Below are 27,327 nucleotides of genomic sequence, written 5' to 3'. Positions count from 1 at the left end.
TGTCCACTTAGGTACCATTTAATCAAATTGTAGAAAAATATTGCTATAACATATGTGCTAGATAATTGTTGTGACATATTTGACATCTGTGATGAGCTGAATTAAAACATGTTTTATCCTTTTTCTCCTAACAGTATGTAATTGTAAGCAGCAAGAAGATCCTGTTCTATGACAGTGAACAAGATAAAGAGCAATCTAATCCCCATATGGTATTGGATATAGAGTAAGTATTGCCATGTGTGTTTCCTTCTTCTGATCTGTAGGTGAACTCTGTTGGAAAGATCTGTGACCAAAGGGCTTTTTGAGGTCTAGTCTGGGAGCACATCACATGGGACATGGCTTTTTTAATCTGAACTGTAGAGCTGGACCCACTGTGGTGCAGAGTGGGGTTTGCTGTAGGCAGTGGTGCAGGAGGAGCAGTGTGGGGCTCAGACTGGTGCACTGAGCCCTGGTGTAACTGAAGTGCCCCCACTAGCTCAGCTAGACCTGCCTCACACACACTTGGGAGCAGAGCAAGTAATGAAAACTGTAGCAGAGAAGGTATCATTTTCAGTGTTCATGTATTTTCTCCTACAACATGGAGATATATAATCGCCTTACAGGGGGGTTATATAGGTAATTTATTTTCTTAATAAATGCAGAATGTGGTTATTCAGAGTATGGGGAAAGGATTGTGTTAGAAAGGTGCCAGCGGCCATTAAAGTCACAGGATGATGGTTTCTCAGTGCTTCCACAAATGTAGCTGGATGCTTGTGACTTATTTTTATTTAGAGTTTTTGGGAGTTCATGTGCAGGGTTGAAAGACAGGGCTTTACCAAGTGATTAGAAATCTGTACAAACTTGACAAATCTTTAATGGTTCTAAGCCTTAATGTGGTATGTTATATCCTAACTTAATCTGTCATATTTATAATTGTGGTAACATTAATTTTTGTTCTTATTAAAACAATTTCCTATAGCAAACTCTTCCATGTCCGACCAGTCACTCAGACTGATGTGTACAGAGCAGATGCCAAGGAAATTCCTAGGATATTCCAGGTATTCATTAATAAATTAATGTTTCTAGTGTAATAGACATGGCATTTCAGACATTGACAAAAATACTGTCTAATGAAATATTTACTAAGAAATCATGGAAAAATCATTCCTAGTATACTTCTTCAATCTTTGTACTTAGATAACGACTCTCAATTTATATTTGCTATCTCAGAGTATTGAGATTATTTTGCTTTCATTCTAGATCCTATATGCTAATGAAGGAGAGAGCAAAAAGGAACAGGAATTTCCTGTGGAGCCCATGGGAGAGAAGTCAAATTACATTTGTCACAAAGGACATGAGTTTATACCTACTCTTTACCACTTCCCAACCAATTGTGAAGCTTGCATGAAGCCCCTGTGGCACATGTTTAAACCTCCTCCTGCTCTGGAATGTCGCCGCTGCCATATCAAATGTCACAAAGATCACATGGATAAAAAGGAAGAGATTATAGCGCCTTGCAAAGGTAAATAGCAGGTATTTAAATATGCAGATAGTGCTGGAGCCACAAGGCATTCTAATAGATCAGAGGATTCTGGTAATGGTCTGGCACCAACTGAACATCAAGGTTGGTTTGTCTTTTGTTAGTACATGGCCATCAGCCCCTTTCTGAGGGTGTCTCCGTGAGGGTCACTCTGCTCTGGGTTCATGGCACATGGCTGTGGTGTGCATGTGCCTGCTGTGTGTCATCCTGGTGCAGCAGAGCGTGGTGGGTGTAAGGTGCTCACACTGCGTTGTGCTCTGCTGTGGGAAACAACAGCGCTATGGAAGGGGTTACATGTGGTGAAGGTTGCTCCTTGTGACTCAACATTATATAATTTCTTAGTCTCAGTCACAGCTCTTTGTCTTCCACTCGAATGTGCATCTTCCACAGTACTAAGCTGTTACTCTCAAAATATAAAGAGGGGGCACTGTCAGCAGCCATGAAACCTACTGGTGCATTTTACTTTTGACCACTCTACTGATTTCTCTGCTTCAAGTATGAGAGTATCCTAATCTGACAGCTAATTTTTGATGTGGAGCCATGTTTAGAATAATAATAATATTCATTTTTATTTTTAAAATCTTATTACAGTGTACTATGATATTTCTACGGCGAAGAATCTACTACTGTTAGCTAATTCTACAGAAGAACAGCAAAAATGGGTGAGCCGACTGGTGAAAAAAATACCCAAGAAGCCTCCAGCACCAGACCCCTTTGCTCGATCTTCTCCCAGAACTTCCATGAAGGTACAGCCAAACCAGTCCATCAGACGACCAAGTCGACAGCTTCCTCCAAACAAACCAAGGTGACACAAGAGTTGCTATTTAATTTATTGTTCTAAATGTTTTACTGCAATTGGTTTCAATTTCTTATTCAGGGTAGAAGGGCTCATGCTAATGTCTCATGATCCCTAAAAGAACAGCCTAATCAGATTCTTCTGATTGGGTAAAAATTGTCCATGTAAAAATCGTTAGTTTACTGCTGATCTCTTCAAAGGAGCAGAATCCTATGTGCTGTGCTGTGGAAGTTGATAGCATTCTGCAGGTAGCATTTATATGATTGTGCAGGGCAGTTTGTGGCTTTTTTTCAGTTTGCTTTTTTCATCACCTGCAGTACTAGTTTATATTTGTTTCTGTCAGTTCCCAGTGCTGGCAGCCTGTGAAAAGGTTGGTCTCACTTATTTTGTTCATTGCAGTGTTCCAGTTTAGCACAGGCAGAACATTTTTCCCCAGAGAGGTAATTGGGCAGTGCCTAGACAGGATTGCTGTCCTTTGTTCTGTGACCAGACTGGCACCAGTATCTCAGGTGGCTGGGTGAGACCTGGGCTGGGTGTGTGGCCAGAGTTACAGTTGTGAATGCAGGGAAGCACACTTGCTGTGATGCTGCTATTACCACAAAACATCATTATGCTATAAAGCATAAGGATCTTAAACAGATACTGGTGTTTTAATGGGTGGAAATGCATAGTGGAAGGACTTAGAGTAATTTAATTCCACTTCCCTCCCAACCTTCATACAGTCTAATTTTTGGTGATTTAATTTACATATTTTAAAGAGAATCAGACCTCATAATTTGGATTTTAAATTAATAGACTTACTATAATCATGAAGGAAAAAAGGGACCAATTATTGAAGAGTTTCTTTGTGCAAAAGAACTTTTTAGGGACCAATTATTGAAGAGTTTCTTTGTGCAAAAATAAAATATCAGTGATAGGACTGAAAGCATGAATCAGGAAAACATTCATGACAATTTGGGGGACAAGTAGATCACTTCTCCATACTGTTTACAGTCTAACTTAGTGGTGTTACTCTGTTTCTTGCTGTTAACATATAAAGGTATATGATAAATTCTGATTTTTTCAATAGGTATTTTTAGGTGTTCTGCAGATAATTATTTTTCTTCCAATACCCTTTTTTCAGTCTTGAACTTTGGTACAAAATGCTTTCATAGCATAGTATTTACCATTCTATACTGGGGGAAAAGGAGGGGGGTGAGTGTTTTTGTGTGTAAAGCATGTAATTCTTCAGTTTAAGTTTCCAAGTAAGCCTCACAAATGTACCTAACAGAAGAAAAGTGTAGTTCTGTGAGGTCATGTCATCTGTTCCCAGAATAATGCAGGTCTGTCAAACCAGTGGAAATTTGTATGGATTTAAACACCTTTAGTTAGAAACCACATACTCATAAATAACTGTAATTGCTATGGTAAATTTATATCTCAGTGTGGCTTCTATGAGGCTTTTGTGCAAGGGCTTACCATATGAAATAATTATTTTCCTTTATGAACTTTATGAAGAATGGAGATGTAGTTGCCAGTTAAATCTAGGGACTGAGCAGTGGGCCCTGGCAGCCAGGTAGGTTCTGGGACTGCACCAAGAGGAGCACAGCTGGATGGCTGAGGGAAGAGATTATACCCCTCTGGCCACTCCATAGTCTGCAGCACAACCCTGCCTCCACCTCTGAGCCCCCAGATTCAGCAGACCTCAGCACACTGGGGAAGGAGCAAGCAGGGGCCACCAGGATGTCAGAGCAGAGGCCTGAGGGAGCTGGGCTTGTTGAGCCTGGATGATGGACATGTCCAGGGGCTCCCATAGCAGCCTCTGGGGAGGGCATCCAGGAGACAGAGCCAGCCTCATCAGTGCTGCATGGTGAGAAACAAGGGGCTCCCCTGAACCAGGAGACACTCCAGCTGGAGAGAAGGAAAAGCCAATGCAGAGAGGGAGGCCAGTGAGGCTGGACAGGCTCCATCCCTGGAGGCTCTCAACATCTGACAGGACAAGGCCTTGAGCATCCTGGGCTGGTTTTATATCTGACCCTGCTTGGAGCAGGTTCCTTCCAAGCTGCCTGGTCCTAAAAATGCTGTCCCTGCTAGGAATTTCACACAACCACAATGATGGCTTTCATGGCTGTTTTTCTTCATGAGGATTTAAGAAAGGGCAAACCAGTTTTTCATACAGACCATATAATTTCTGCTCAGCCATTTGGTTGGGTCATGCCAAATGGATAATTCCAAATTGAAAAAAAAACCAACTTTCATGTATTTTGATTCTTATAAATTTAAGTGTAATAGCTATAGTTCATGTAACAAATGAATATTGAGCCTTTTCAGGGCTATATCACATTTAAAGGCTTAAATAGTTTAAAGCCTGAAAATACTAATTCCCCTGAAACCCATTTTGTTTAGAACATGTGATTAACTGTATTAAACAACGTAGCATGTTTATATTGATGCTCTCTTAGGGTAAGGTTTCCATGCCTGCATCCTGTGCTTGGCATACAACCCTAATTAGGATCCTTCCAGCTCACTGGAGAGATGACTAGGCTGTGTTTCATTTGTTGTAGCTATAGCAGTTGAAAAGTTAGTACTTAAGATATTAGAACAGAAAGAGATGAGTGCTTCTAGACAATGATTCACCTCATCCCAAAAATAAATGCCTCAGATAAGTAAAATGACTCATTTGCTGACAGGGTTTGCCTTGCTTGCCTTCTTTGTTCTATGGTGACCATACAAGGAGCACAGACAGTGAGGCCTAGACAACAAGTTGATAAATCCTCTTTTTTGGCATTGCTTAACTTTAAATAACAAGCTACAGAATAGCTTCACAGTGTAATCACCCTGTTTTGGGATACAGTAAAATCCTGCTATGTTTGTTTGTAAGTTCAGATGAAGTGCTATCTTATTCAGTGTTCTTTTCAGCACTCAAAATTACTTGATTTTATTGGAAAAATTGTTAGGTTTGCCTTATTGTCTGGAAGGGGATAGCAGAAGAGCATAAAACCACCTTAGTCAGCAAAAACAACAACAAAACAGAAAGCAGATAATTTTATAAAAGGTACATGTTGGTCTTTCCTACTGGAATTCTAGGGGAAAAATCAATATGGTAAGAGTTCTGTATTGAATAGAATTATTTTTGAGATGGATCTGCAATGAATGCAATATTCATAACTTTCATGAACACTAACTGAATCTTCATAGTCGTGATAGGCAAAGGAACAAACCCACCTACCTTAAACAGTCTTTCAGTTAAAAAGGTTTAGTGATAGCAAAAGGAATTTTCAAATCTTTTATAGAAGTGTGACACTCATTAAACATCAAACCCTCCTGTTGCAGATTACTTGATCTGGCATTTAAGGACTGGGATTGGTCCTTTGATGATGTTGATGATATTGATGGTGATGATGATGATGACGATGTTTTTGATTTCTGAAGAAGTATAAGGGGTAAATCTAAATAGAGAGGAATGGATTTGTTTGCCTTTGAATACAGCATGCTATGTTGGATTTTGTTTCTCAAAGCAGAGAAAATACAAGATCTCATTTTAAAATTTTAAATAGAAAAATGAGATTCTGTTCATCATATTGAACTTTTAGAGGAGTCATTTTCATTAAAACAAAGTTGTTGCCTTTGCCAGTGTTTTTATTTTTCTAATTTTAGATTTTTTTTCAAAATTCATGTCTGCCTGCCTGAAAAAAAACCCCAAAACTGCTGTTTTCAGGGTCCTTGCTCATCTCTAATGCTAATACTGGGAACCTCAGCATTGAATATTTGAAGGATAAAAGGGAGATGGTAGCAGTTGGATGTTTAGCTGAAGTAGACTTGGTATTTACTTTTCATTTCTAAGCTTTGAATATAAACTGGTCTATGGCTAGCAGACATGAAATCACTGGAGTTCTGCATTTTGCTTTTCTACCTCTGTTCTGAAGTGGATTTGACTTGGCTTTCCTTTGCAGTGCTGTGCTTTCTGGGTACCTAACCAGGCATTTGGCAACTGTGTAAAAAGATGGGTTTGCAGCTTCTGTGGTGTGGTTTCCTTGACTGCTTTAGAAACATCCCGCTGTTGCAGTGATCTGATTTGTCCCATGGCTTAATTCTGGATGTATTGCAAATAGCTTTACTTTTTTTGTAGGCCTCAAGATCTGATCATTTCACACATTGATGCAATCTTATATTTACACAGAAAAAACCTAAATGTTAAATGCCTAAGAATTGTTTTAAACAGTATGTGAGGTATGTCTCAGCTGTATAACAGTGGCACTAGGGCTGCTCCTCTGCTGTGTGCTCTGGGAACTGAGGAACCAGCTCTGGCAGAACTTAACTGGCTTAGTGTTCACAGTAATGAGCATTATGTTAATTAAATATTCTGCATCTTTGTGTATTAAAAGCTTACTGATCACTAATCCTTTAGAAGTAACTATTACACTGTGCATATTGTACTTTACCCTCATGTATTGCAAGGGGGTTTAATTGATTTGGGATTACAGTGTGTAAGGATGTGCTATACTGGAGTAATGTTGCTGTTGGATGCAGAGGAAAGGCGCTTCTCACAAGTACAATGATGAACCCATCTTAAAGGAAGACTTTGAAGAAGTATATTTTTGATTTATATTTGTTGCACTTACTGACCAAACTTCCTGCTTCTTTTTCAGCTAACTGCTTTCCGTGAATGCAGACACAGTCAAGGTGATAATTTTCTTCCCATTACAGCAAGACTGAAACATATCCCAAAATATATTAAAAATATATATTTTCCTGAGAGATTGTGCTATATATATCAGAGGTTTACATTTTTGCTGCAATATAAATTACTAATCTCTGAGGGTTTTCCTGTATTCTCCCAAGTGACTGATCAGTTGAGGAATGGTTGGTAAATAGTCAAAGGATATGTTAGGTAACCTTTTAAGCTCTGTTCCACAAAAGCTTTCTTGGCAAGACACATACACTACATTTCATAAAAGGATCGAGAGGAATGAGTATTGCAATGGAAGAAACTGACTTTTCAGCTTTGGTAAAGATGCCACCAGCATGTCTGCACGTAGAACCGGAGGAGGATCCACCACAGTGATAGAGACTGCATCTGTGAGAAGTGACCATTAAACTGTGTAAATATATTGTACTGTAATACTGCAAGAGGGGTTTAAAAATCTTTCCACTTTATTTTTTTATGCTTATTAATCAGATACCGTTACTTTTTGCAGTTGCAACTATGCACTTGTATAAAGCCATAATGTTGAAGTTTATATCATTCATACACATCTATCAGAAGCTGCATGTCAGTGTTCAGCAGCTAGTATAGGTTTGAAGTATATACTAGTTTCAGCTACATCATCATGGGCAGTCCCCTTGTACCTGTCTAATTGCCTTAATTTAAATTTTTTTCAAGTTTTTTTTGCCCATCCTTTCTATTTAAGGAAAAAGAAAGTTTACCAGCTCTTAGGATGCAGTTTTGCTTTGTGGCAGAAAAAATAGTGCACTATTTTTACACCTATTAAGTATATCAGTGTCAATCTATTTTGAATGTATATCAACTGGTTTTAAGGGTGGAGAAGTGTTGGTTACAGAAACAATGTCTGAGAGCATGGGATTTACCAGACCATTTGCTTGTACATGTAACTGCTCATCCAGCCCTTTTTACAAACCTCAGTACTCCTTATTGACTTATATTAACCCTCATTAAGTGCTATGAAACTTCATTTTGCCTTGTTTTTGCATACTCTCCTAGATGTGTTTTTTTTTTTTTTTTTTATTTCTGGAAAATAAAAGAATCTGTGACTATTTTTACATTTCACAACACAATATCTGAGGACTGTCACAAACTTTAAGAAAAGTGAAACATACTGTAGATGTATTTTAAAGTTTTAATCTGGTTCTCTAGCACATAGCTGTAGGCATAGATAAAAAATTCAGTAGTGTGTTTTGAGAACTGATAGCTGGGAAGAAAGGGCCTCAGAGGCACTTATTCTGACTTTTTTTTTAACTTGGAGTTGTACAAAAAATATAATATATATGGGCTCATTCATGATGTGTTCATAATTATCCCAGAAAATGCATGTTTTTTACAACTACAGTATGTGATGTTAAACATATTGACAGTAAAAAATGTAGTCTCCTATTTGGTCTCTTTATATATATATATAAATATATATATATATTTAGAATATATATATATATATATAAAATATTGTGTGGGAGTGCGGTAATTTAAAATATGATCTAACACTTCAATGAAGGAGGACATTTCACTTTAAAATTTTGTTTGTTTGTTTTTGTTTTTAAAGAGTGTTGAAATGTTTGGAAGGATAGGACCATGTTTTATTTAACACTATCATGAAAAGTGGACTTGGAAACACTGAAATACTGAAAATTAATAAATATATTTACATTTTGTAACCTCTACTACAGTTCAGCTTAACAAAGCAAGAATGTATTCAGTCTTCTATTTATGTGCTCACAAAGTAAAATGTTGTTTGTGAGTTCTTAAATTCAAAACTAAAACTTTCATATCATTTCTGTTAGGTATTCTAACCCAGATACAGCTACGGTGGTTTTTCCCTGCTTATTTTGATTTACAGAAGTACGGTATATTTTTAGATAATGCAGATTTGCATAGAGTACAACATTAAAAATGTATACAGTAAAACTGTTTCCATTCACTGAATGCATAAATATTTTATATATATATATAAAAAATGTTACATTGTGGGAAGTTCTATCCTTTTCTGAATTGGAGAATATTATATATATATATATATATTTTTAAATAAACTATTTGAGTAAGGTAAAATAGTTCCTGAACTTGAGAAGCTGGTAATTAATTGAAATATTTAAATCTAAAGATAACTACTGCAGCAGATATGGGAAAGGCAAGGGCTGCTCCAAAGGCAGCCCAGCAAAGGCTGTGTGTTTGGAGAAAGAGCAGATTCCAGGGAGCTGTTTGGCACTTCCTCCACTGCTGGGGCTGGATCCTTTGCACTTTCTTTCCCTGGCTTGCCCTCATTTACTGTGAGTCCACGGGGCACTGCTGAGCCTGACATTTTAGGAGATGTACTATATGATAGTGTTGCTAGTCCCAGTGTGTGAATTCCATGCTTGTACAAGCAGTCCTTAGCTGTACGGACAGCAGGCTGTGCTGAGATGGAGTCAGGGAGCAGTGCAGGAGCACTGGGCTCCTGTGCTCTGCCCAGAGCAGAGCTCACTTAGCACAGCTTCCTCGAGGCCCCTGGGCTGAGCTGCACAAACCTCACTTTGTACCCAGCACACAGAAAGAAGGCAGAGCTGCTCTTCTGTTCTTCTCCCTTATCCTGCTGTGAAATGCAAACACCTCTTTAATGCTAGTTCCTGGAGTTTTGTGTTGTTTCCTTATTGTCTAGTGGTGACCTTTTAATATTTTTGAGAGAAGGGCATATTCATGAAGTAAGGAGTATTTGACTTGAAAGTCACGGATGTTTTAACATTTTCTTTTTGTTACAGTCTTGTCCTAAGCAAACAGGACATTTTTATGGCCTGAATGACTTACCTATAGAAAATTCTCTCATTGCAAGTCCTTTTGTCTCACAAGCGTAAAGAAGTGGTATAGCCAAGCTGCAGATTAATCTTCTGGAAAACCAGAGGTCAGACTTGGAGCCAGAAGCTCAAAGCACTTGTACAGAAATTGCTCCTTAGTTCCCAGACCCAAGAACTCACCAGAACAGAAGGACAGGCACATCCCACTGAAGTTACCTTGTCAGGTGTCAGAAAGACCTTTCTGCAGTGAGATTTCCACTTCTGTCCTAGTTGTGTGCTGCAATTCCCTACCTCTTGTGGTCCCTGCCAAAGTGCAGCTCCTCCAGCACTGCCAGCAACCCAGCACCAGGTCTGCTTCTAACTAGAGGAAAACTGTGGTGGTTCTTGTGCTTCTGAGCATGGCTGATGCTGTAACCAAAAACATGACACAGAATCACAGTAGGATGTAGGACTTGGAAACATGCAGGAGGCTCAAGATCTTAGCAGTGGCAGAGGCCAAATTTAAAACATCACTGAAATTTCACTTATTTTCTCTTACTGCCTCTTGAAAACACTGAACTTCCTACATTTTGGCAGGCATTCAGTGGCTCTCTGAAGGCACCAAGGCCAGGAAAGCTGCCACTGAAATGATGGGCTTTTTCTCTTTAGTTTCTTGTTTGCTTCTAATGTCAAGTGATCATTAGAAATTTGAGCCTTTCTGTTTGTAATCTTACAATGTATTAATTTCCCATCTAACTTTGAGAGAATCATCCTTAAAAAAGAATGGGCCAAAATATCTTTTGGTCCCAAGTGCCTTTACCCATCGTGTGCTTGTGAGGTTGTATATGAGATGCTGCTGTGAAAAGTGGGAGCTTATATGAAAGCAAACTTCTTACCTGCATTGCTCATACAAACCCTTAATCACCTCCTTATTCTGTTTTTGAGGCGGAAGAACAAGGTCCAGTTCAGTAAACTGGAGTATTTCAGTCTCCTCCACGTTCCTGGGCAGTTTGCCTTGACATTCATGTTACAATAATGATTAATTTATTTTCTCATGTAATCACAGAATACATCAAGTTGGAAGGGACCTATAAGGATCATCGAGTCCAACTCTCTGCTCCTCACAGAACTACGTAAAACTAAACCATATGACTAAAAGCATGATCTAGACACTCCTTGACCTCTGACAGGCTTGGTGCCTTTCTCAGTGCATTACAGTTTTTTACAAATAATCATCTCTGCACATAGTACACTTTAAATTGAAAACATTTCTTATTTTTTAAGATAATCTTCTGAATCATTTAGGGTTCTATCAGAATCCCAAGGATCACAGAGTTTGCCTGCTGCTTTGAAGTACCCTTCATGAGGGTGGGAAGGATTCTTCTTTCTAATCTCCATAAAAGATATTGATGGAGTGGTTCTGAAAATACAATTTGTATTCGATGTTGAAGCTGCCTAAAAATTGGACAGGTGTACATGCTCAGACATTCTCATCTGAGAAACTGGACAAGTCTACTGCAATGTGTGTGGCAGAGAAGAACACTCAAAACACATCCAGCCTAGTTCTCCCCAGAAACTACTGCAGTGAATGGAAGAGCTGTAGCTGTAGAAACATAGCTCTTAAGAAGTGGGGATGTAGAGAAAATAATGTATTGGCACAGGGATGCTAATTACCAGGTCTTATTAATGAAAATTGGGGTGTGGAATCTTTGCCACTTTATAGGCAGGAAGCAGTGTTTTTTAAAGGTAAGAAAGCCACATTACTACTCAATATTGCAAGGGTGAAGCCTTGGATTTGACTGCAGCTGCTTTTGCTCCAATAACCTTGTAGAAGGTGCAAGATGAAAGTGTTGGAGGAGGTGCACAGAAATGTTTCCACAGCCAAGACAACTGCATGGGATCCTTCAGTCTTACCACCTCATTTTAAGGTCAAGGCCTCCAGTGTTTGTTCAGAGATGTGTGCCTGCTTCTCTGCATACTGTCCCTGTGGGCCCCATGTCATGTAGTTCTTGTCATTTGTCATTGCTGTTTGGGGTGCTTTTGGCAATAGCCCAGGATGCTCTTGCACCACTTGGTAAGCATGGCTATCCAGCGACTGCACACCGGGCTTGTGAGATCACAGCCAGTCCTCTTGTCCTTTGCATCACCAACTGCTGAGACTTTGGGCACTGAATTGCCTTCAATAAGTGCTACTTTTTATTAGCAAGTGAACTGATAGAAACTTGTTTTGGAGTTACCTGAGATACTAAATCCCTTTATGTTTTTAAGACTGAAGGAGCTGCATACCCCACCTGAGGTCTGAGCCCTGTTTCATACTGGCTCGCCTTGCACTGTCTCTGACATCAACGGTTCCATTTTCTGGTAGGCTCTTGGAGCAGGCCTTGCAGTTGGGTGCAGGTCTGGCTGCAGCTTCAGGACTTGAATCTGCCTGCTGGATCCCATGGTCTCATGTGTCTGTGTGATGTTTTCCAGCATATTACAATCCCTGTGTCCTGGGGGCCACTTGAGACTCAGTAGGATCTGCATAGCCTTTAGTCCACTCTGGAGCCATGGGGAGAGGCTCCCCTGCCAGCTCTGTTCTGAGCTACAGCAATGGGAGTTGCATTGCTGGAAGGTGGACATTTGTGCAAATTAAAAAAACCAACATGGCTGAGAGAGGAAAATGCCCATGAGCTCAGAGTCCATGAAGAATGTAAGTTGTGCTGACAGTGCATTTCATGGGGGAAAAAAACCCTCACAAAATAAGTCAGACTTTTGAAAGACCACTGTACAGGATCTGTATATAGTCAGCTGTTCAAAGGTGAAAGAGTTTCTCTCCAGTAATTATTTAAAATATGCTTTATTGAAGCTCAATTTGTGCTTCATTAAGATTTACCTGACAGAGGCAACGGTGAGGCGTAGGATGTGTGTTATTCCATTTATGATTTTCATATAGTATGAGTCTTGGTACTGCTGGCCAAAGCCTTCGCATTCCAAAGCAGAAATCTTGTACATTCCAGAGCAGGCATATACACAGATGACTTGCAATTATAATAAGGTAGTAAGTAGAATTGATTTTCAGCATGGAGCCTTGTTACTACACAGTTTGAATCAGAACCATCGTGAGCCAACTTAACTTGTCATGTTTTAGACTGGTGCAGGTTCTGTTCTTTACATCATTTTGCAGAATACCTGACAGATAAAGTGTCTGCCCTCTTAAAGCTCCCTCCCTGTGAGTCAGTGATACCACATAATGCACAGAGGTACCTGTTCAGGCTTCTGACAATTTAAGAAAGTTCTAAGATAAAATAATGAAACAAAACAGTGTATGAACAAAATTGTGACAATTATTTAAACTGTTATTCAAGTATCCCAAATTAAATTTCATCAAAACTATGATGTAAAAATCTCTTACTTTACTCCTAGCCCAAAGATTGAATTTTTTTCCAAGACAAAGATGGCTGCCCTAAACTACTGCCAATGTAGAATGGAATAGCTGACACCTTTAACTTGAAAATGACTGTATGTCTGTCTTGCCACTAGGCAGGAAACACCTGAGGTCCATCAGGTCTCAGGTCTGTGAGGCTTGCAAGGTCTTGTAATTGGATCCATCACAAGTGATGATCTGTCAGATTCTTACAGTGATGTTCATTGTGGCTCCCAGGCACCTGTTTGACCTCAACAGTTGTCATCACCGAGAACTGTGAAGTGTCCTGGAGAATGCTGGCTCAAAATCCAGCAAATTTAATTTAGTACAAACCAAGAACTTTAGAACATCCTATTTTAAGATTTTTTTTTTCTGTTTCCTCACCTTCAAAAGTGAGACATCCTTAGACCATTATTAGTGATGACAGTGACATTTCATGTTTTGCTTCATACATAAATATGAATTTCAAGTATGGAAGAATTTGGAAGAGAGAGGAAAAACCAGCCTGAAGAGAATTTGGAGGGAAGTCATTATTATTTATCATCAGGGAAAATGCATGGCAGGGAAACTACCTCATATCTGTTATCTCCGCATCTGTGGAAGTTTTTCATTTATAATAGTTCCTTGTGTGGACTCAGCTGTTATTTCCTTTTTTTATTTTCCCTCTATTACATATGTCACTAAGTGGATGATTGTTTGGTGGAGGAAGAGTAATTTTACCACCTTTAAAGAAGTGAGTGGAGGTGTTCTATAAGATTGGGGCCATTCAGCTAATTCTGAATTACTTTGGTCTCCAGAGTCAAACTGCACTAAAATCCAGCTCTCAACCTGGAGCGGTTGGGGGCTGTCCCTGCCCCCCCAGCCCACTCCTTTCTCTTGTGTTTCAGTAGATCAGCTGAGCAGAGCCAGGCTGGGGAGCAGCCACGTGCACGGCGTAAGGCAGACAGAGGCTCGGGGCTCAGGCAGGGACAGGGGCTCCTGAGCAGTCCAAGCAATCCCGTCCCTTGGCGGACTGGAGCAGCACAAGGAAAGATCTGTGTCTGCTTTGCACGGAATGCCCAGTGCTAAGGGAGGCCCGTGGGGAGGAGAGAGGATGAGTTTGCGTTTGTGTTCAGTGTTTGTTCACTGAGGACAGTCCAGAAAAAATAAACTATACACCTCTTCCCCTGTACACATCCATGTCCAGACCTGCAGCCTGTGTCTCTGGGCTCACATCCTCCTTCTTTCAATAGTAAATCTCATGGTAAATGTTTTCTCTCATACAGCTGAAGTGAGCTTCTAGCTTACCTGCTGCCCAATCCAGTCACAGTTTGTCACAGCCACTGCTGGAGGTACTTGGGGTTATTTAGTGGACTGTACTGGAACTCAGAGCTTGTCTTCTCACAGACAAGAAGACTCAAAGTTTTTGAAAGCCCCGGCAAGACACACACTTTGTCAGCCAGGGCAGGACAGGTTGTGTTACCTTGTGAGCATGTTGTGAACTGGTGCAATTAGACACCGAGTGTGTAATTCCACACCTGTACAGCATCTGTGAATGGGGCTGGATTACTTCCAGCCCTGTGGACAAGAGCTGCTTACTTGCTTACACCTTCTGCTGTAAATCCAAGATGCTTTCCCTGCTTGCTTTTGCCCTGCTGCTGCATTACACAGCCAACGACCTCCCTGTTTCCACCCTGATATGGTGAATGACAAGTTTAACAAGATTTATCCTGCCTATGTGTCTGTCTAAAGCTGTTGCCTTTAATCCAGCCACGGAGATTATTCTTTACCTACTGGAAAACACAGTGCCTGCGCTTTCATGGGGCTTGCCTGGAATTTGAATGTGCCTCTGTTTATGAAAGTTACTCTCTGAGAGAGGAAAAAGTGTGTACAACTATTTACTGCTAGTTTCTGATTTGTTCCATATCTCTTGCAGCATGAATGAGAACTCATGGTCCAGCTTTCCAAGTCCACAAAATTACTTTACCTTAAGTTCATTAATTACCCAGCTTTATTTGTTTTCCTCAGTCTTTTTTTCCCACAGGTTCTAAGGTGATTTATTCAAAATGCATTAAGTAACCTATTAAGAACTGTTCTTAAATGCATTTTCAGTATTTTATGATAAAAAACCATCTTGAGGTGCTGATTCTCAAACCAAAAATGGAGCAGCTTCATCTTGCTACAGCATCACTCAGGAGTGTGAAAGATGTCAATAACAGAGAGGGTTTGAATTCCATACAAATCTTTCTCTATCAAGAAAAGGCTTTAATTAAAAAGAAAGTGTGGTTTTTTCCATTTTAAGATGCTGGAGCTCTTTAGCATTTGGCAGGTCAGTATTCAGCCTGATACTTCAAGTGTTAAGGTGAAAGCTGCCCATTTATGACCTGTAATGAATATTTCATTTTCTCTCCATATAGGGAGAGAACAATAAACAATAAAAACTCAAATGCAATGAAAATTAACTGTAAGAATGACACTATCAGTCTTGGAAAATAGCATTTATTAGTATCACCTGGAAAATGTATCACATGCCACTTGCCACCATTTAGACCACTTCAGATACTTTACACACATTTAGTAAAATCAGAATGTTTACAATTAATCTTTCAACCAACATTGAAAGATTTGACTTTTTATTGGAGCAGTAAAGAAAAGCTCATCTTTGTCTTGCTGTCAGTGATGTGGCATACATGAAATCACTGCCCACAGACACATCTCTTCCCAGCCCTTCCCACTAAAATTTAGAGTACGAAGCAGCTGTTTTCTGATGGTGAATGCTCCAATTGCTGCGTGCTCACTGGCAGAAACATCTGCTTTTGCAGATCCCTTTGCTCCACAGCAGTCACACAATTTAGAATGTTTCAAAGAAAACCTGCCTCAAATGGAGTCAATGCAGTCTTCCCATAGTTTTCAAGGGTGTTGGGATCAAGGGTGCCTAGGTTTTTACATGCCAATCAACAGAATACCATAAGAACTCTTGGAATGTTGTATCTTTTAATTTTGGGGAATGTAATGCTAAATGAAGGCAAGCTGTATGATTACTAATGTAACTTTTGGTTGTGAAGGCAGTACTTTCAAAACCAAAATCCTCTGTTAATAGTTGTCAAGAATATCCTTTCCCCTTTTTTACTCTAAGTACTACAAAATTTATTAGAATTTCTGAAATAAAAGTTTAAGTGAAGTCTATGTTCTTCAACACACTTAGCACTGACAGGCCAAAAATTCATGAACCACAGAGCAGTATCACCAAAACCTGACAACTGCAGGAGATCAGTCTGCTGAGATGCATCAAGGTGCACATGTCACTGTCAGTATGGATGGTGTTTGGGAATTCTGGATATCATTCCAGGAACTTTTGCTTGAACGGCATTTTTAACTGTTGGCCACAGTTTCATTAATCCCCATACATTCCTGTTCCCAAAATAGTATGTTCAGTGAATGAGAGCTCAGGTTGAAAAATAATTTGTAGTTGAGTTTTTGCTCTCTTATCCAATTAAAAACTGGGTATGCTGAGGCAAGTGACTATGGGTATCCTGTATCAGCTGTATAAATTGTACTATTTAAGTGTTGCATGTAAGTGCTACAATCCAACTGGATTTGTGATTTAGTAATTAGAACCTTATTCTGGATTGGGCCTTGACTCAGATTTTCTTCATCCTAAAATACAGACAGTTAATGTTGAACTAATTGAGTTGCTTGCAAGAAGAAGACAAACTTCTGTTGTGGTTTTACAGTTTTGCAGCAGGACAAGTCAGTATGTTGGCAAAATTGATAATGTATAATTGAAGAAAACTGCTTATATGTAACCAGAAAGTACTGAAGTGATACCAGAATATATATACATCTAACTATGAAATACCTTGTAGTAAAAAATCCAGAGAAAATGTGATATCAGTGAAACTTGTCTGAAATGACCAATAAAAATATGCTGCTTAAATTAAGTATCTTATCAGAATTATTTCTAAGAGAAAGCAAGCATGAATGTGCTATACTGTAAGTCTGTAAGTACTGTAAATACTGTAACTATGCTAAAGGGTAAATACTAGAGAAAGAGAGCTTCAGTCTTTGAAGAATTCTTAAATTCGTTCGGCTTAATTATATTTTTTATGGTAATGATATGTGTGCTGATGAGTGTCGTCTAATCAGTCTTTTTAATCTTCCTGTAGTGCAGGACTGTGGCTGTGACCCAAATATTGAGAATGAGCATGACTATGAAACGGATGAGAACTAAAAGAGAAAAAAAATCTTGTAAGCATAAATCAAAAACATCAACTGCTGTTACAACACTGGTTTGTAAACTTTTGCTGGTGTACACACAGGCTCGGTCACATTTGGAAACTGTTTTCAGCCAATTACTTTCAATTACCCTGTTCAGGAATCCACACATTCTGAGCATGAATCCAAGCATTTAGCACTTGATCACTTTCAGAGATAGCTCAAAATTATACCCTTCAGTACCTTTAATTCTTTTGTAACCTGGAGAATAGTACAAGCATGAGAAGCCTCATATAAATTTATATGTACACCAAAAGTTAAATTCAGAGTCACAGGTCACATGTCCTTTATAGTTGCAAGTGTTATTTATAATAAAGGAACTACTCTCTACTGCTATCTCTTAAGTTTAGACTTTGAGAAGACAGGAAATACTTGGGTCTGTCAGACTTTAATGACAGAAAATCTGACAAAAAAGCAGTTTTTCAGTACCTGAGTTAAATCAGCTTTAAACCATAACAGCACTGTACCTGTACCTGTGAGAAGGTATTTAAAGTACAGGTATGTCTGATGTCTGTTTGGTAGGTGGAATATTCACAGAAATGTACACAAAATTTTGTTTCAGAACTATGTGATACCTGGCTGTTTCCTAGGTGTCAATGTGTTCAGTGTTGCAGCTTAATGGGAAACATTTTCCATTAGAGCAGCACAGCATCAGTGTTTGCTGCTGGCCCTTCCACATACCAAAGTGGATGGTGCTGTGTTTCAAACAGCAGCTTTACCCAGCACCAGCTTTGCTCTCCTGGTGTCTCCTCCCTCCCCACAGTGAACCCCTCCTTCCCCCAGTGTAAATGTGTAGCTGTGGGTAACGTGGACTCAGCACCAAATCCCTCCATGAGCATTTTGCCAAATTTTGGTGACCAGTTAACTGCAGAGCCCCACAAACTCCTTACCTTGGCAAAGAAAAAGCAGCAAGCATGGGGGTGGAAATGTGGGCCAGAAATGGGACTTCCCTTTCCAGTGAAAGACCCACTTGAAATGCTTGCAAAGCTACAGCTTTATTGGGCTGCAGAGGCTGCTTAAAAATTACAAAATCCATTCACGTGATGTTTCTGATGAAAAAGTTTTGAACGAGAACAAGGAACCACCAGATGAAGTACAAAGGGATTGTTACTTTTCTTGCATCCACCAAGCCTTGATTTTGAACAATTTACTGAAAAATCTGTGACATTCCCTAGCTCTTGTGGTTTTCTCAGGATGGTAAGAAGCTGTTAAATAAATCTGTTTTATAATTTGTTGAAAATTATATATTTTAAGTCAGTTTTTAAAAATTTCTTACTAGCCTACCATTTCATTTTCAGCCTGTCATAAACTTTCTCAATGTTGGACCTAAAACAGTTCACATACTAGTTTTAGTTTTTAGTGTTCTAAAATAAAATTTTAATTCAAAAAGCTGTCAATAAGTGAAATACTTATCACTTGAAAATATCATTCAATTACTACAGGTTTTTTAACATATTTTTTCATTTATTTATTTATTAAAATACAAAATATTTTAATACTTTATTTTGCTATTTTCAGAATTAATTTCTTAATCCTTTTGTCATTTGAAAAAAAAAAGCCTTTTGGACCAGTTGCACCACATGACAAGCATAAGCAGTTTTCTGGGTTTTTTTTCTTGATGTCTTTGCCTGATTTTTAATCCTGTGTAACTCCTGCCCTCACCATGCTAAGCTGTCACATTCATGGTTTGTTCTTGTGAGACTTTCTAAGTGTTTTGCAACACAACTAAAAACTACTGTGACAGCTGTTCCCTTGGAAAGGCAGAGAATTCCATACTTCACTCACCTGCATAATCATTTGTAGTCATTAGTGTTGTAATAATTCTTGCTGTAAATTGAATGAATTCTGATTAGTGGAACACATAGGACACACTTATACTTCTAAAAAATTACGAAATATCTGTTTTTCAACAGAAGATCATCTTGCATGAAAATATATACTGTACACGTTCCCACTTTTAGTGTGTCCACTCTTCACTATTTTGGCTTCGGAGACCAAGCTCTCAAAGCTGACTGACAACATGTTAAGGGTCTTTTTAAATGAGAAAATCACAGATATAATTAGAATTTTTACATCTAGATGTAATTAGAATTTTTACATCTATCACTCTAGATTGGATGTGGTCACTTCACTGCTTTTCTTTCTGTTCAGCCCCTCTTTCATGAGCTACAGCCACAGCTGAGTTAGTATGACTTAACCATTGGGAATGTTCACGTGTGTGCCTTCAGGTTTTGCAAATACAAGGAATTCAGCTTCCCTTCCCACAAGGAACCTAAATGTTAATTATTTCACACTTGCAGCAGAGTAAAAGCATTTATAAAGTTTACTGTCGCTGTTTACCACAGCTTGTAATTACTGACTTTTTTAATGTAGAAATAGATCCAGCATCACTGGATGATGAGTTTTATTGTGAGAATATTTTAAATGAGTTTTGTGAAGATGCAAAAGGCACTTCTGACAAAGAGCTGTAGAACTGTTCATGCAGACCACTGGGGAATTGCCACAGGAACTCCACAAATGACTGTTCATAAATTCTGTCAAGAAATGTAATTACAAGTGGCCATAGAGTTAAAGGCATTCAGTTAAAGTGTGTATTTATTTGTAGACAGCTTTCAAAATTAGCATTGTCTGACTGTATACCTGAAATTTTAGCACCTTTTCATGCTGGAACACTAGTAACTTAATTAAATCATAGAACATGGAAAAGTTTTCCTCGTAAAGACAGTCTTTCAGTTATTTCAATTCCAGTTCTCTTGGTCATATTCACACTTTAAGTCATTAGTTTTTATCATTGGTGTCAAAGCTAAAACTTGTTTTCAAGAGACTGTGTTATCTGAGTCCCAGGTGTCAGCACTGAGGGAAACCAAGACAAGATCTTCACCTGCTATGACTGAGTAAAGACCTATGGAAAAAGGAACTAGGAGAGCTCAGTACTTCACACCAAGCTGTCTGTAGCTTACCTGCAGAGGCGTACACAGACATGCCCCAGGTCAGGGCGCTCGCTTGTCTGGCATCTTTGGTCTCCCAGAGATGCTGCAGCTGAACCAGCCTACTGGCTGCACTGACGAGCGTGCACAGATTCTGAAAAGCAAGTCAAAAAGAGAGAGAACCTCTGCCATGGTATTACCTGAATAGGAGAAGCTTTTTCATTTAGAATAAAAAAAAAATTGACACTTTTCCAGTATTTGGCAACCCAAGTGCTTTGGCTTCTTACTAAGGAGCAGTGACGCAAAAACTGGGAGTTGCCAGAAACAAGGACTCATTTCTGAGGTACTGCCCAGCAAAAAGCTCAAAGAGCACAGTTGCTACTGCTGTTGACAAATGCTTGACAGAGGCAAATGCAGTAAGGAGCAAGGAAACAAAAACGGATTCTCAACCTGCTCCATAAAACTGTTTATAGAAGTCACCTAAATGAGACTGACCTAGTCTAAACAGCAAGGTTGACTCAGACCATCTGTTACCATTACGTCTGGCAAACCAAACCATAAAGGAATGAGAAAACTGACAAGAATGTGTGGAAAATTAGTCCAATTGGAGGGAAAAAATAGTAACAGGAATGCACTATTCACTCAGTCCCCCTTTTAAAGGGGATTTTGCAAAGGCAGCAAGGACTCCACACGGGCCTTTGTGCCATGCCTGGACTTCTGCTGCAAGTAAGGATGAGTGTAAGGCTTGGAAGCTTTTCTCCCCATCTGTATCATCTTTTGCATTAGCAGATCCTGTTCATGTCAATTACTTTTTTACTTTCTCTCTCCTGCTAAGAAAAGACCATCTTTAACCTTTGTAGGTGTTATCAGATTATATTTTTCTTGCAAAATTGTATGACTAAAGGGAAAAAAGAAATATGTCACAATCCCTGTTTCAAATGCTTTGATGCTCTATTCTCTTCCTCTCGTGTTAAAGGTTTATTGGTTGGGATTATGACATTAGGACCAAAGTGGCAGCAGAATTTCAGCATTTTAAGTATTTGCTAGTTTTAATTAAGGCACCACCAAGGAACAACTTATCTCAGAACATGCCTTTTTTCCCCCCATAGAGTCTCTATTTTTGGTGCTATTTTCCAGCTACGTGCAAAAGAAAGAACCTGTATCTGAAAACTGGTTGGTTATGCTGAAAACTAACTAAAATGACAAATTCTTCCAAGGACATTTATATAGGAGAGAGTCCACTAATAAATACTTCCAGAAAAAAAGTCATTTCATGTGAAGATCTAATTTCAGATAATCATGTAGCACTTACCATGGCCAGGTCTATTATCCACTTCTGCAGTGTTATCATATACCAGCCCACCCAATATCTTATATTACATTAAGTTTCATAGCACTTAAATTATAGGATACAAAATTCTCAAAACTGCCTGAGGAATATATTTTTTTTAAACATCTGGAAATAATCTTATTGAAACTTTTTAACAGACCATACAATCGAGATAAAACATATTCAGAACTGGTTGAAACACTAAGTGTTCCTATTTTTCACACTGTCTTCGGTCAAATAGTGTCTGGAGTTTCTCAAAACCTTCTCCAAAGCACAAGATTTGAGATTTAAACCCAAGTCCTATTTAGAAAAAAACCCAAACAGTGCTGTCATTATTGTAAGTACAACCTGCAAGGGCAGGAATTAAAAAAAAAATAATTAAAAAAAATCTGGTATTTTTACTCTGCATCCCTGTAGAAAAGATGTAGATTAAGAATTTATTTCACTCTTTATCAGTTGGGAGCCTTCTAAAGCAGAGCAAACACATAAAGCTTACTTCCTGCAGAGGTTTTACTGTGATCCCAGAAATCAGCACGGGAATGTGGAATACGTGTTGAAAAGTGCCTGAGAATGGTTTACAATAGTAGCACACAAGAAATGATGACACAGCTGCTATGCAAAGAATTACCAAACCAGCCACAAAACCAAACCTCCCAGATTTCAAAGGATACACGAGTGCATAGAAACAAGCTCGTCTCACTTTTCCACTGAAATGCATAATACAGCCAAGGAGAATGACATCTGCAATAAACAAAAGGTGGCTGGTCACAGAAGGGACTGAAGGGGCCCAAACACAATCCCAGACAGTTCCACTGGGCACGAGGTCTGTGGAAACTCCTTTCTTACAGCTTTGTCTCTCAAATGTGATTGATGAAATACTGCAATCTCCAAAACTAAGCTTTCCTTAGAGTCTGGAGTGTTTAGTATATTTCTCTCCCATGCGGAGAAACCAGACAAAAGGATGAGTTTACACTGTGACTCTGTGTAACAATTCCTCTACCTGACCATCTCTTTCAATGGCATTTAAAAGAATTCAGTTTTATATGAGATGTTAATTCCCTCTTTCCCCCAAGTCCAGCATCACTGCAGCAGAGCACTGTACCTACATGAGAGACTTGGAGTGCTGAATGAGCCCCATTTCATTTCCAAAACATGCCTGACAAAAATTACCTTGTGCAATGACGACAGGAAACTCCAGGTACGTCTCCAGGGGGTAACCATAATAGATGTGGTACCTCAGAAACACGAGGAGGCTGAACAGAGAGATACAAAACATGACTGCACAGAGGGACACAAATGCCTTCACAACTTTTATACTGTTTTGGTGGTGCCAAAAGGCTCCAGATAGGTGTAGCCCTTGCTGTCAAACTGATCAAACAACAGGCACACAGAGCAAGCTGATCATTCTGTAATCTGTTTCTGTTACCCTCACTGCCCACACTTCTCATCAAGGTCTTTATGTCACAATCTGTAGGGCATAATTTTATTTATTATAATTGCTGAGAAAGAAATGAAGGCTTTCAGATCTAGGAGATACCTCCTCTCTGCAAGAGCCTTGGCATCTCCAGGATAACTCTGATTTCTTTATTTATGTCTGTAGTTCAATTTGTATATTAGGCAAGTTTTATAGGGGTAGAAAATGTCTTCCAAGCTGTCTAGACTGTACTGTTATGAGATTACACTACGAGTGTACCTCTACTGGTCAGACTAAGAGTCTCTTTTTAAGTGCACCAAACAATGGCAACTTTCCTTCCTGCCATTCCACAATACAGTACCCAAAAGGAACTGAACTTTTATGTTTTCTGTACTTCCAGCTCTCCTGCAAGTCCATGGTGTTGGACAGAAAATTCAAAGCTGTAAGGAAAGGAAGGACTCAGAGTAGTTTTACGTAAGAAAAAATATTATGGTTTCTGGTGTAGAAAAGTGGCAGAAGGAACAGCCTGCCTTGTAAGAAACTGGCTTTTACAGTATTCAGAATTTAAATATCTGAAATTCCCAGGAATGCTATTTGATGTAGAGTCAAATCAGACCCCTAGCCACCAGCACCATGTTTCTCTGTCACCCCTCACACCTGGTCACTCTATGTTGATTTCACAGAACCAGCCCAGCTCGTAGTGATAGTCACACAGCTCCCTGCAACTGGATTCAAAGTATTTAAAGGTAGGAGGATAAACAGTCTACTAAATATAATAAATGTTTCAAAGAAGACCAGAACCTGTAATTATGTGGGTACCGCGGTTCTCACACAGGTGCTGAAGAGACATTTCCAGCTTCTCCATGCTCATCTCAAACATTACTTACAAACACTTTTTAATGCCCACCAACGCACACAAATGATTGAAGTGTTGTCACCGCTTTTTGGCTGAGGCTGTGGGGTCAGTCGTCTCTGCTGGAGCTCCAGTTTGCTTCATTTACTCTGAGGGGTGTTAAGGGTAAACAGCAGAAACACGGGTTCAGTGCTGCAGGGAGAGGCGGGCGGGGAGCGGCCACGGCGGAACGTGAGGGATCCCGCACAGCTCCACTGAGAGGAGTCTGTAAACGGAGCTGTGGCTCTGCCAGGAGACACGGCACGGGCACCCTCAGACACACCACGCTTTTGTGAGGGGATTTTTCTGGATGAAACCCCCTTTCCTATTGTTCTGCCCACCTCAAGCCCCCGGCTGGGCCAAGGCAGGGCTCTTCACGGTGCTTTCTCTCGCTTGTACCCACACCCGAACGTGCACACACCGAGCTTATTTGTTTGTCGTTTCATACAATCCTCTTTAAGCAAGATTTAATAAGCCTAGCCCATGTAAGCTCATTACAGGCTCACAAGTCTTTGGAGTTTAACACGGCTTGTAATTTTCTTAAGGAATTATTTAAGTCTTAGTGATTCGGGTGAGGGAAGCCTGTCTGACGAGTACAGCTACCTGCACCACAGGGCACACGGGCCACGGAATAATCTAAACACAGGCTTACACCCTCTGCAGCTGCTTACACCCTCTGCAGCGACATGAGTGGTCCGGGATGGTTTGGGCAAGTTAAAAAAGACGAGTTTCCCTTTAAATGAAAAAGCGGAATCACTAAAACAGGAAGTTCCTTCCCGAAAGGCTCTGTGGGCTGAGCTGGGCTGGTGCTGAGCTCCGAGCGGGGCGATGTGGCTCCGCGGGAGCGGGCAGCGCTCGCCGCCCCCAGGCCGCCCCTCAGCGCACCCTCACGCCCGACCTGAGCCGCAGAGGAAGGAATGAATCCCCGGCTGCCGCAGCAGCCCCGGGGCCCCGCACCCCCGGCCGAGGGGACCCGGCTCCAGCCCTGCTCCCGCCGCAGTCCCCGTGTGCCCCCGCCGCCTTACCCGGCCAGCTCCAGGAGCAGGCTGCTCACGCTTAGTCCCCACGCCGAGCCGGCCCTCAGCACCGCCACCAGCTGCGGCAGCTTGATCACGGCACACACGGCGCAGGTTGTCAAGTGCACCAGGTCCAGCAGCCCCGGTGCCATCCCGCGCGGCGGCCCGGGACGGGGATCCGCGGAGCGGCGGGCAGGGTGCGGTGGGACGGTGGCGCCGGCGCTGCCCTCACGGAGCGCCCCGGGCCCCCCACTGCCCGGGACACGAGGAGGGGAGAGCCAGGCCCGGCGGAGCACCCGCGGCCCCGGCGGGAGGGGCAGCGCCGCGGTCACCCCCGGCCCGTGGGGCTGAGCACCGCAGTGACCCAGGGACCGCTGCTTGAGGCCTCCCTACCTCTGATTCCCTCGGTGACCGGGGCGAGAACCGCTCCGCTCCAGGTTCGGAGCGTTGCTCCTGGAATGAGTTTGTTACCATAGACAGCATCCCCGAACAGGGGTGATGTGATGCTGTGCCGGCCATGGGCCGTGCTCACCCCGGAGCGGTGCAGGTCAGCCCCGGCTTTGGAGCTGTAGGCTGCAGCTCATTTTTCTCCCTCCAAGTAGAGTCCCCACTGCTCCAGTGCCTGTCATTTTCAGGTCACTCTCTCTGGACTGCTGTGGAACTAATTCCTGCAGCAGGGATCACACGGGTCTGAGAGCAGCACTTTATTTTTACAAGAAAAATGTGCAGCAAAATTAAAAGTTGCTAAATGCTGAACTTGTCAGATGATACCGAAATTGGCTGAAATAAACTTTTTAACACAATTTGAAGTATTAGAAAGCAGGCATTCTTTACTTGTGGAGGACACAGTAGATTTATTCTGTGTCTGGAGTGAGACAGGGATTTTATTCATTATAACTATACATATTCATTAAAACATGCTTCTTATTTAATATATAAATATCACTTTCCTAGAACTAACATGCATGCATTCACCTCGTTCTGGAAGTTTATGGTTCTGGAGGTTTCTTAAAAGGGGTCTTTGGTGATTGTATTCACTGAATGCTTCGATATTAAAGGTGACTTTCCCTTGAAGTTTTTCTTTGTGTATGCACTGTTGTTTCTTGTTATATAAAATTTGCTAAAAACCCACTATAGGCCTCCTTATCTGTTTCTTCACAGCTGTGTTTATCATCCTATGTGCATACCTTTACATTCTTTTTCTTTTTTTTTTTTTTTACAGTTAGTCTTTCAGCAACGTCAAGGGAGCTGAAAATTGTTCCTCTTTTATTTATCACAGGTTATTGGAGATGGAGTAGATTCTCCCAAACATACACCTACCCACCACACAGAGTTACATACAAAACCAGTAAAGTTTTTGCACTTCTCAGTTTGTCAGTACTAAATAAAATCATTTGTACTGATTATGCATGCTCTGAATCTTGGCTGGTTTGTGCCTGCATATGGCCAGGACTGCTCTGACTATCAAATCTTCACCATTAATTCAGAGTTTTAAGTAGAATGTAATTGCTTGAACATGAGGGGTTATTTGCAGGCAGAGCATTTCTTCTTTTTCATTTTAATTTTAATGAAAGTTGTATTTTACTATGGCCAATAGTTCTTAAAATGGCTTAAAATGGGTATATTGCATTAATTCCACATACCCTTGGTGGTATTTTAAAACTGTATTTCTAATTCTGAATTTACAAATCACGTTGTCCTTTGGTAATTTAGTCATAAAAGGAAGCAGGTATGTAGAAGTACATAAAATCTCAAAACTCAGAATACAAATAACCCCAATACAAAATTCTTATGTAGAAACTGTGTTTCTGTTAATAAAATTCAAAGTAATGAAGCTTTTCAAAGACAATAAGCTAAAAGAAAAAAAATTGGGTTTGATTTTCTTGATAAACTGAATTGTTGACTTTGTGGAAGCATTATGTACTTGAAAAAAGTTGACAAATTTTCATACACGAAGTTATTTTAAGTTAGGTCTGAGGTGTAGATGTGTCTGTCATTTCAGATGATCTGAAAATAACAGAAATATCTAAGATAGAAGTTACATATTTGCACTGCTGTGTGGATGCTGATCCAAAAATCCTATAAAATTGTCAGTAATGTGTACTGCCTTGTACCTTTGTAGAGTAATCAAGAAGCTGGACTACAAACCATTAAGCAGGTCCATGAGCCCATTTTATTCAACCATTTTTATATTTAAGAAGATATTAAGTATTTTGCTTTAGTCAGCATTTTTCCTTTTTAAAATCCCATCCTGCTTTGCATTTTAAGCAATCAGATGACCAGGATGATTGACCATCTCCCCTGCCCTGTCT

General features: G+C 40.2%; 2 protein-coding genes across 4 annotated transcripts in view; one reads left to right on the top strand and one right to left on the bottom strand.

Moving 5' to 3' along the window:
- Positions 1-17,102, top strand: part of ROCK2 (Rho associated coiled-coil containing protein kinase 2) — a 103,957-nt gene extending 86,855 nt beyond the window's left edge. For all 3 annotated transcript variants that reach the window (XM_063150838.1, XM_063150837.1, XM_063150839.1), the window contains 6 exons: positions 135-223; positions 959-1,037; positions 1,240-1,501; positions 2,111-2,324; positions 5,628-5,737; positions 6,944-17,102. In XM_063150838.1, coding sequence (XP_063006908.1) covers positions 135-223; positions 959-1,037; positions 1,240-1,501; positions 2,111-2,324; positions 5,628-5,724 — 741 coding nt within the window. In that variant the 3' untranslated portion in view covers positions 5,725-5,737; positions 6,944-17,102. The remainder of the gene's footprint in view (positions 1-134; positions 224-958; positions 1,038-1,239; positions 1,502-2,110; positions 2,325-5,627; positions 5,738-6,943) is intronic.
- SLC66A3 (solute carrier family 66 member 3) lies at positions 15,647-25,247 on the bottom strand. Its single transcript, XM_063150840.1, has 7 exons — positions 25,025-25,247; positions 22,864-22,946; positions 22,365-22,434; positions 21,676-21,733; positions 20,397-20,517; positions 19,222-19,263; positions 15,647-17,388 (listed from the first exon to the last, which is right to left on the bottom strand). The coding sequence occupies exons 1-7, from the start codon at positions 25,165-25,167 to the stop codon at positions 17,300-17,302; spliced, it is 606 nt and encodes a 201-aa protein (XP_063006910.1). The 5' UTR covers positions 25,168-25,247; the 3' UTR covers positions 15,647-17,299.
- Positions 25,248-27,327: the final 2,080 nt, after the last annotated feature.

This window comes from Melospiza melodia, chromosome 3 (genome assembly GCF_035770615.1).
Source record: "Melospiza melodia melodia isolate bMelMel2 chromosome 3, bMelMel2.pri, whole genome shotgun sequence".
In the NCBI taxonomy this organism is placed as follows: domain Eukaryota; kingdom Metazoa; phylum Chordata; class Aves; order Passeriformes; family Passerellidae; genus Melospiza; species Melospiza melodia.
The sequence above is the reverse complement of the archived record's forward strand: the minus strand, read 5'-3'. Positions and strand labels throughout refer to the sequence as shown.

What these genes read in the sequence shown, in the direction of transcription:
- SLC66A3 (XM_063150840.1), bottom strand. Translation starts at nt 25,167, where the DNA reads ATGGCACCGGGGCTGCTGGACCTGGTGCACTTGACAACCTGCGCCGTG. An exon ending in GCTTGTTTCTATGCACTCGT is followed by an intron (nt 21,734 to 22,364) that starts GTATCCTTTGAA and finishes ATGTAATATAAG; the next exon opens with ATATTGGGTGGGCTGGTATA. An exon ending in GTCTGTGTACGCCTCTGCAG is followed by an intron (nt 19,264 to 20,396) that starts GTAAGCTACAGA and finishes TTCAATTTACAG; the next exon opens with CAAGAATTATTACAACACTA.